Below are 10,320 nucleotides of genomic sequence, written 5' to 3' on the forward strand. Positions count from 1 at the left end.
TCTATGTGAGGATGTGTACATGTGCTCAGTATTTAAGGAGATCCGGATCCTGTATATAAGAGTCGAGTCCTTGAGATTAAGGTTGTTGTCAGAAGAAGAAGAAGAAGAAGAAGAAGAAGAAGAACAACAACACCGAGCTCTCTCAGAGCCAGCGCTCACAACGTGACGCGGCTAAAAATTTCGAAACACCGATGTACTTGCTTTTTTCGTTCTCATGTTCGTTGTCAGGCGGTGTATAGGGCGGAGGCCGTTCGTCGGTGCAAGTTCAAAATTAGTTTAAAAAAATTAAAATCCCCCGTGAAGTTCGCAGTTTTACTCATTTGCTTTAGGTTTCACTGACCATAAAATTATTTCGAATGTCGATACTGTGTTGTGTTCGGACGGGGAAGGAAGGAACGAGAAGACGGGTCGGCGCGGAAATGGCTTGTGGAGGTTCGGATTTTTTTTTCTGACTGAATTCTAAAAGGACGATTAATGTGATGATGACTTGTAATCAAAGATTTTTTTTTTTAATTTAATTTCTACAGCTCCTTCATGTATTGAAACCTTGTTAATACGTGCTTTCGTTTACTCTCCCCTGTCAGTCTCCTGTACTTCACTGTATTACATTTGGTGACGTGTGCTTGGCTTTTACGACTGCCCAGCACATTTATTTGACGTATGAGCAATCACAAGATAAACGTACAGGTAATAGTAGTCATTTGGCTCGTCAAGCACGTGTCCGATCCGCGTCTCAACAAGTCCTCCTATCGCTTGTCCTGCTCAGGACGGCGTGCTCTGCAATGCAGCCCCTCCTCCTTTTGCTGGCACGAACTGGAACGCGGCAGTTATTGTTTAAAGTGACACTCCTTGGGGAATCGAACCCAGACGAGACGAGCTCGTGGCTCGGCTCTCCTGGTGTTCCAGGAATCAATTAATTTTGGCAACAAATGATCAGCTTTACTCACAAGCTGAGCCATTCTTCAAGATTGAATTTTCTCTCCTTTTTTAAACGTCCTTAAACGTGTACTTGTTGAAAGGAAACGTCATTAGAATCTTGTTGAATGAAATTAATAACTAATTCCCCGGTAGGGCACGTACCTCCGCCACGTAATGCCTGATCCACGCGGACGTACCGGGTCCAATCAATATATTTTTGAAATATCGTGTTTGGCCCGACCTCTCAATGGTGAAGAATCATTTCAACAAGCTCAAATGAGCTAAGATCCTCGTCCTCTGAATGATGACGTCATAAAAACGAATATGACGTCATTGTGATGTATCAGGTTTGCGATAAATTATCTGTGCTAATGCCCGGCTTGATTCCCGCAAACCAAATTCAAACAGCTTGCCAAGTTTCGGAGATAATGGTATAGGCGATTTCCATTAGCGGCGATATTATGACGTCAACTTTTTTTCTCGGAAGAATTTCCAAAATCGGAGATGGTTACTGCCTGCGCGTGGGCTTTCTGCATATACATGGCAAGTTTCACGAAGATCCGATGAAAACTCTGGCTTGTGAAACAATAAATGTCAAAAAATAGGAATGACGTCATAAAAATTGATATGACGTCATAGTGATGTATCATATGTGTGGTAATTCATCTCTGCTAACGCCCTGTTCGATTCCCGCAAACAGAAGTCAAAAAGCTTGCCTCGTTTCGGAGATAATTTTTTAGGCGATTTCCATTAGCGGAGATATTTTGACGTCATAACTTTTTTTTCTAGGAGGATTTTTCAAAATCGGAGATGGTTACTGTCTGCGCAGGGTATTTTTACATATATCCGCCAAGTTTCAGGAAGTTTCGATGAAAACTGGAGGCCGTGAAACAAAAAAGTCCACAAGAAGAAGATGAAGAACAACAACGTGAGTAAGACTTAGAGATTCTCCACGAGGATCTAAAAATTCTAGTCGTCTGATCCGGATCCGATCTTCAACAACATCTAATCAGTTCGTCCTTGTCACACACCCAACCTGTCCACAAAATTTCATCTGGATCCATCCACAGCTTTTCAAGATATCCTGTACACGGACAAACAGGACAGAGAGGGACGAAAACATAACCTCCTTCACCTCCAGTGGTGGAGGTAATAAAAAAATGGCCATTTGATCCGATTCACCTGAATTTCAATTGGAATTGCCAATAACCTCAGATCTGACAAATAACCTCAGATGATTAAAATGTTCGTATTTTTGCTGAACCACAACACAATGAACGTTTATGTGTAATCGTGTGAAACGTCTTGCCACCTTGAAACGAGCAAAGGGGTGTGATATCGTGAGCTGACCTGTTTTCTGCTTGGTACAGACTGCGAGAAGCTGCGGAAGGAAATGTACGAGTTGGCTCGAAGCTTGAGCAAATCGTCGGTGCACGACCTTTGCATCTCGCTATACAGCCGTTCCATTGTGACGCACCATGAGTGTGAAGCGATTAAGGGACAAGGAACGGTTTTTGAGCAGGCAACCGAGCTCCTTATGTCCGTGCAGCGCAAGGGGTGTGTCGGCCATCGCCACTTATACCTTGCTTTGGATGGTAATTGTGCACCACCTTCTCTGTGCTGCTGAGGTTTTTTAATGCTGATCTCTGTCTGATTTTCTTTTCCCCTCCACCTGCATTTTGTGGTCTTGCAGAGATAAAGAACCAAAAGCAACCAAAACATTGGCAAGATAATGTTACAGGTAACCTGTTTATAAATGCTCTTATGTACACGGAGGGAGTATATCCCCCTACCACTCCTCCTTTAGTGATACCCGTGCTTAAATGTGTATTAGCTGAAGTACCCGGTGTTACCAGGGGAAATTAAATGAAATATGTATTTAAATATTTCTTGCAAGATAAATTGGGGGAATGTTGGTCTTGTGGTTTCGTATGAATTACCAATCTTGGGCGTTGCAAAATGCGCTCGGATCGCTTTCCCTTATTTTAACTTCTTTTAGTTATTTATTTATTTATTTTAAAAGTACAACAAATCACAACAGCCTCAACATACGATCTTCATAATACATGTTACTCCATGGCTTCTGGGAAAAAATTGCAGGCAGTGTATTATCACAAGACCCGATCGAGGCCAGAAGGCCAATGATGTGATTTTAAATAATTAATTAATCAATTTTTTTTCTCCAAACATATTCTTCGACCTTCCTCTGGATGAAAGAGGTTATGTTATGAATGCAAACTTTGTTTGCACTGGTTCCTGCAGGGTCCGAATGCATCAATGAACAAAAACTTTCTTCTTTATATGTTAAATAAATAATAACACTATGTCTGTGTGTCTGGTTTCTTTTTTTGTCTGCTCTGTCACCACTTTGCGTGTCGTCACAAAACTCTGGAGGAAATAATTATGGTTCCCAGAGGAGGCATTAAGCGTTTAGTCTTTGTTTCCTTGGTGTCCCACTTTTTGAAGAACAAGCCCAAAATTTTTCATTGGGTTAGGCTAGGATTCGAACCTGGGACCTCTCGCACCTGAAGCAAGAATCATACCCTTAGAGTCAAGCTCGACCAACTCCCATTTTTGTTTAAACATAAATGCTCACGTTTTTGTAAAATTTTGTTTGAACACATTTGTAATCTGCGGCAGATGTATTCCAATGACCTTTACCATTCAATTATGACCTCAAACAAAAAAAAAGAGTTCATTTTCACTTATGGATGCTTGTTCCTTGCAAAATAATACATTTGTTTTCATTAAGAGGCACAATTACAAGTGCTACCGGGAACCATCAGCGATCGTTGATCACAGCCCTCTAGTTAACAATATCTTGCCATACTGGTTACAGCATCTAAATTAACTTGCGACTCCTCTATTTAGCCCATTCAAAAGTAGATGACTTCATCAAAGCGTTCGCCATGCAGGATGATGTCACGGCATTCTGGTAGGTCGTGATTCAATCCCAACGGGGGACATCATGCGATTGTTGTTTTTCCAATGGCTTTTCCATCCTGTCAAATGCCATTCCTTCCCATCGCCAGTCCTTAATGGGTATATCTGCGAGTTGAAAATAATTCCATTTGTGAAAATAATTCCACACATACATTGTGGATATACATGTGGAGTCAAACTAATTATTTTGGAGGCCACAAACTCCCATTCCCCATGGACTTGTTGCATCCCCCTTTATCCCACTTCCTGGTTGCATTTCCATAACTTCCCAAATCCTCCATCGAAACACTCACACCACTTGGACGGCTGGCTCATCTGTCCCGAGAGTGGTGGGGAGAACTACTTGAGTTAAGGAGGAGTTTTGTCGCACAGCAGTGCACAATCATATCTTCAGCCTGTACAGGGCTGAAGATATGAGTGGTCAAACTTGTGAGCAAGTGTGATGGAAGAGAGTGAGGTTGAAGCATGGCTGAGCACAGCTGCGGTACCACGGTTACAGTCAACGAGGTCAATTCCTCCGTGATCTTGCAGAGTTCGACATTTAATCTGAAAGTGTTCAATATTTTGAGCTATAATTCTATCACAGTTGAGGAGTGCATTTAAAGAAAGACCAAACAAATAGCGGTACATTCAAAGTACACCACCCCCATGCCAAATAAATAAACAAATCCTCCAGCGTGCGACATTGCTGGGGCGCCTTCGGTAAACGGCGATGACGTCGTGCATCGCCTGGATATGGAATTGGGAAGGAGCGGTGTACAGTTATGCTTAACGATCGTGATGGAATAGCTCCGACCAAAAATATGTAAATGGAGGCGAGAATCCTCGTCTTTGTATTCACACCGGGGTGTGTAGTTTTTTTCCCATCTATTTCTCAGTGATTCAACACTGCAAATAAGTTCTTTTTTTTTGTTAAGTTGAAGGTTCTGAGTTTTCATTCATGAATTATTCCGTTTGTGTTTCAAATAAATTTTCAATTTGTCCAGTTAAAAAAAGGCATTTTGGGTGAAATCTGAGCCCCCCCTGACTCTGACTGACTGACATACTGTATCCATCCATCCATCCATTGGGACCATACTCTGCACAGCGCGTTGGTGCTGCCAAAGCAGTCTCCTTGGCTATTGGACACAATCCTGGACGGGTCGCCACTCCGACACAGGATACCAGCATGCTGGCACTCATTTTGCCGACCTCGGAAGGATGACAGGCAGAGTCAACCCCACCTGGTATTAATTCAACAGCCAAGGGGGATTTGAACTCAGGATCCTAGGATCACAAACCCACCACCCGAACCATGAATCCAACACTAGGCATACATACTGTATGTTGACCATACAACTGCGATGGATACAGAAGTCGCAGCTTTGAAACCCTTATTCAGTGTGTTGTAGAATATGATATTGTGGTTTAAATATATATACTGTATATAATGAGGAGCTGTGGGGTGGGGGTGGGGGAGAGGCATTAAAGTTGAGTTATGAATTATTATTTTTTCTTTATGTATTGATATCTTCTTGTTTCTGACTCTATCCTAAAACAGACTCAAACCCACCATCGCATAATATCTACGTAATTAACAGCACCATAACAGGTTGCCAGTTGGGCTCGAACAACGTGATGAAATCTGTTCCTGTGGATGATTCTGAAGAAGGTATATCATTGTCCTTTCAACTTTCAGTCCACATTGTGCTTTACTGATGTAAAAACATCCACTGTAACATTTATCCTACTTGTTTCCAGATGAGGAGAGTGAAAATGATGACAGCTCATCGGAAAAGGATGACATATCTTTCCCTGCACCCGTTGAAGAACATGGCAGTAAATCTCCTCTTTCTACCGAGGAGAGTGGTGTTAAACCTCCTCCATTGTTGAACGAATGTACTGAGAAAATGAAGGTTTATTATATTGCTGATGATTAAAGCATTTTGTGTTGTTTACTACTCGGGGCTCAGGCTCCTTTACCTTGGCTGAGTTCGTTCAAAATCAGACAAGCTTTCCATTAGCTCAATTAATGTGATTGATGGCAAAGTAATTTGATCAAACGGTGGAAAATTTTACATCTTGGCCTTTTGGACTAAATATGACTGCTGCTACTTCTTTAATGGCCCCATTTATTCTCACCTTCTCGTGGAGTTGGTCAGGAAATGTTTTTGGTCCAAGTCTTTGACGAACCGGCTGGCCAGGCCTGACATTCGAACCGAAGGTGGCAGGAATTTGTATTTGGTTAGGGTGCCGGCAATAACTCGCCGACTCTTCACAAAGGTTGTTTAAAGTCCACCAACTTCTGGTGGAAGGGTTATCCAATGAATGCTTGTGAAACACCAGGGTGATAGTTTATAGCTGTGTCGAGCTTCTAACCCAGGCTTGGCAGCTCATGGGTGAATGCCCATACCTCTAGGATATCCTGCCAGCCCCAGACGTGTTACATGAGGTTTGATAAAAAATTGCAAGGATATATTTCTTAAATTGGAATTGTTGTTACGAAAGGAATGTGGCATAATGAACTTATTTTTTTTGGAAATGTGGCTTAATAAATTAAAGCCCTTCTGGCAATGAAGCTTCACACAAGTATCTGGCACCGTTTTTTCCTGTTGCATTTTATGGTGATACATTAACACGCTTTTGCAAACTTTAAGGTTTGAATGTTGTTGCTCGAGAATTTTGCATGAGCTGTAATTAGTACAAAAAAAACAAGAATGCTGTGCTTTATAACCATCTTGCTTACGGCATGTAACTCATATTTCATCGATTTATTGGAATGCGTCATTGTTCATACTTTTTTGTCCTTACTTTTTATGATCAACATTTTGACAGATCTCATTTTAAGGAAATATTATATACCATAATTCCTCACTTAACGTGCTTTCACACAATGCAATTTCGCTAAAAACGTAGTTTTTCTATTTGGGAACACTTTTTGCACAACATGGAAGGTGCCCGTGATAATGCGGTTTCTGAGTGGCGGTCGACGACCTTTCTTGTGTTGCTTGGCTGGCTGTGCGGAATCATGCAAGTCATATCTCGGTCCTTTGCCCCACCATCTTGTTGTGTGACACGTTCTCGACCATCATTACTTTTTAATCGGGATTTATCGGTGCCATCCATTGAATCATAAGATCCTGATGACCCTATGCCTTCAATCACCCATTAACTCAACCATTGCTCCCTCCACCCCCACCACCGCCTTAAGGTAAAGAACAAAAGCAACAATTGCTTTGCAGTACTTGTACACGCCCCCTCCCGGTGTCAATGAAGAAGAAGAAATTCTATACCTCACCGTGTTTGGGTCCATTTAGCAAAATTAAAGAAAAAGCAATTTTCATTCACTGATATCTTTTGTAAACAAGAAACCAATAAACACCACAGGGATAACAAACCAGAGACAAAAATTAATTTGCTTTAACATTCGCTTGTCGGACTAATGAAGAACAAGAAGAAGAACCTTTCTACTCCACTGTGTTTCATTCATTTCTCGCCTTTTCCTATTTCATATTAAAAATAACCTGATGTACAGTGCCTACAGAAAGTCTACACCCCCTTTCAAAATTTCCACCTTTTGTGGCCTTGTAGCATGGAATTAAATTGTAGTAAATCAGACTTTTCCCACCTTTATTTACACATCATAACCCACAACTTCCAAGTGAATAACAAATTCTACTAGAATATCAAATTCTCATTAAAAATACAAAACTAGAATATCTTGGTTGGATAAGTGTCCACCTCGCTGAGTTAATACTTGATGGAAGCACCTTTGACAGGCATTACAGCTGTGAGTCTGTTGGGATAGGTCTCCACCAATGTTGCACACCTTGATTGGGCAATATTTACCCATTCTACTGTACAAAACTGTTCAAACTCAGTCAAGTTGCGTAGGGAGCGTTGATAGACAGCAATCTTCAAGTCATGCGACAGATTTTTGATTGTATTTTGGTCGTGGCTCTGAGTGGGCCACTCAGGACATTTATCTTTTTGTTCCATAGCCACTCCTGTGTAGCTTTGGCTGTGTGCTTTGGGTCATTGTCATGCTGAAAGGTGAACTTCCTTCCCAATTTCAGCTTTCTTACAGAGGGCAGCAAGTTTTCCTTTTGGATTTTTCTGTATTTTGCTCCATCCATTTCCCTTCTTTCCTGACTGCCCCAGTCCCTGCTGATGAGAACTATCCCCATAACATGATGCTGCCACCAACATGCTTCACAGTCGGGATGGTGTTCTTTTGGTGATTGCTAATGGGTTTGAGGGTAGAGGAGTAGCAGCTGAAATGTGAATCCTATTCAGGTTCCTTCTAATGACTTAATCTTTGCTTTTTGCTTGTTTGGGTTCCTTCTGATGACTCCAATGCAGGACTGTACCTATTTGGTCTTCCATTTGATTTGAATTGAATTTATTTTAATCCCATTCTAAATTCAATTGAATAATAATAAAAAACGTCATGAGTCAGGGTCAGGTGTCCGATCAAAACGGGGTTGCATCAAAGCGGGACATCTTGGTACCGGTCATCACTGCCAGCAGTTATAAAGTGGCAGTTCTAATTATGTCTCATTAATTACGTAACACACCAGTACACAAACACCACACAAAATACATCACACAAAACTGAACAAACACCACACAAAACAACACAAACACTACACAAAACAAGTCCTGGCGAGGGTCTGCAATCTCTGATTGCTCTTTTTCTTGCTTAAAATTGCTATTATAAGGGGGGTGGATACTTATCCATCAAAGATATTCTAGTTTTGTATTCTTAATTAATTTTATGAAAGTTGTGGAATTTTTTTTTCACTTAGAAGTTGTGGGTTACAATATGTAAATAAAGGTGGAATAAGTCTGATTTATTGCAATTTAATTCGACTAAAAGACAACAAAAGGTGAAAAATTTGTAAGGGGGTATAGACTTATTATAGGCACTGTACATACATGAAGCAAAAACATGCGTATGGCTGATGTGAATATGTAATACTTTTACGAATCTGGCAGCCATGAGCACTCAACATTGAGGTCCCTGTAGCTCATTTATTTCGTTAAGTAAATGTGGATAGATAGCTCCCTTTCCCCTATGTCTAATGGGAATTAAGTGTACGTGCGCTACAAAGTTATTTTATAGATAGGATTTTTATCCCAACAACAACCCAACAACCTCTGCTCGCGGCGCTATTCGTGCGCTCGCTGGCATGCGGGCATGGGTGGAATTCCATGCCCCAGGCGGTGTGGATTTCGCTCCAAATATGGTCAGAAGCATTTCGCTCTGGCTTGGCCCAAATATGGGCACGGAGCGCTTCATTCTGGCTTCGCGCCAAATAAGGGTACGTGTCATTTTCCGCTCAATGGGCGACGCGCGGACCAAAGCCAGGGCGGTCCTTCTCAAGAAGGCGGAGCCGCGACACGCCGTCCACCCAATGGGAGCAGGCGACGCGGGAGCGGACCCGCCCCGAAAAACGATGGGAAAGGCTTTGATGATTGTGTCCCGTCTGCTCGAGCGTGCTTCTGTCTGGGTCTGTGGCTGACTGCATCCCGCACATCCGAGGCGTCTCGTCTGGCGCATTACAACAAGCGGTCGACCATCTCATCACGAGAGATCACCTCGTCTCGCCTCCTCTGGGTACGGTTGCCCTGGTCCGTTCTTTGGCGCCTGGTGCTCCAGGAAGGTGCGGTCGTCCAGCCACGCGAATGCGGCCAGGTAGCCAGCCATGTTCTCTTCCCTCAGCTTGTCTTCCCTCCCGAGCTGAAGGGGCAATAAAGACCTCGAGGTCCATCTCTTTCTGGGATATTTGTGCGTGTGTGTGTCTGTGGGCCCTGTCTCTAAGTAGAATTGTTTAAGGAATTGCTTGTACATTTGATTCCCTTCTCTATTCGGATAACACTGCCCTTACGTGCTCCCCTCGTCCCCCGATTATTGTAAATAAATTCCCCTTTTGTTGAATGTCCCAGCTCGTTCCCTGTCATTTTTTTTATTGGCTTAGCACGGTGCGTGCTGAGAAATAGCGAGGCAGTAAATGTTCATTTGGACCGACGGATCTCGGTAACCATCCGCTCGGGTTACACACGGTTCGGGCACCGTAACGGCTCGTACCGCTCGAGGTCTGTCGAGGGTGTGAAATTCCCCGGTCGCTTTGCCACGTGGGTACTTAGGTATATTGAAGTTTGGCAATTAACCCTACCCCATGCGGTCAAATTATTTATTGGCGATTCATGGTCCTGTAAGGGACCCGTGCCTTTTGGACTTATCCGAGGATCACGACCTAAATTCCACTGTGTTCGGTGGAGCAGACCCGACCGCTCCCTCAAGCGGTCGTGCTCGCCACCGAGACCTGGCCCCACAACAATACATTGTGGTTATATATACCTGGGACCATTGCACTAGGCTGTGGACTAACACCCAGGCTTAAGGCCTGAGGCCTGCCGATATGTGCTGCTTCATGCAATGGCGGCGCATGATTTTATTGAGGTGGAGTGAGGCCA

General features: G+C 42.9%; 1 protein-coding gene across 3 annotated transcripts; it reads left to right on the forward strand.

Moving 5' to 3' along the window:
* Positions 1 to 276: 276 nt before the first annotated feature.
* Positions 277 to 9,785, forward strand: LOC147010559 (uncharacterized). Of its 3 annotated transcripts, XM_085860516.1 has the most exons (6): positions 289 to 432; positions 585 to 687; positions 2,289 to 2,513; positions 2,612 to 2,659; positions 5,402 to 5,512; positions 5,602 to 9,785. In XM_085860516.1, exons 3-6 carry the CDS (start codon positions 2,312 to 2,314, stop codon positions 5,778 to 5,780), a joined length of 540 nt encoding a protein of 179 aa, XP_085716642.1. In that variant the 5' UTR covers positions 289 to 432; positions 585 to 687; positions 2,289 to 2,311; the 3' UTR covers positions 5,781 to 9,785. The 3 variants fall into 3 exon arrangements, with proteins under 3 accessions (XP_085716640.1, XP_085716642.1, XP_085716641.1); XM_085860514.1 differs by lacking the exon at positions 585 to 687 and having other exon boundaries at positions 277 to 432; XM_085860515.1 differs by lacking the exon at positions 289 to 432 and having other exon boundaries at positions 444 to 687.
* Positions 9,786 to 10,320: the final 535 nt, after the last annotated feature.

The sequence above is a fragment of the Eptatretus burgeri genome, chromosome 16 (genome assembly GCF_056783735.1).
Source record: "Eptatretus burgeri isolate ZD-2024b chromosome 16, Ebu_testis_v1, whole genome shotgun sequence".
Taxonomy (NCBI): Eukaryota; Metazoa; Chordata; class Myxini; order Myxiniformes; family Myxinidae; genus Eptatretus; species Eptatretus burgeri.

Bases quoted from the DNA above. Each gene is read 5' to 3' on its own strand.
- LOC147010559 (XM_085860514.1), top strand. From the start codon at position 357: ATGTCGATACTGTGTTGTGTTCGGACGGGGAAGGAAGGAACGAGAAGA. The intron at 2,514-2,611 runs GTAATTGTGCAC...GTGGTCTTGCAG, and splicing joins CTTATACCTTGCTTTGGATG to AGATAAAGAACCAAAAGCAA. The intron at 2,660-5,401 runs GTAACCTGTTTA...ATCCTAAAACAG, and splicing joins TTGGCAAGATAATGTTACAG to ACTCAAACCCACCATCGCAT.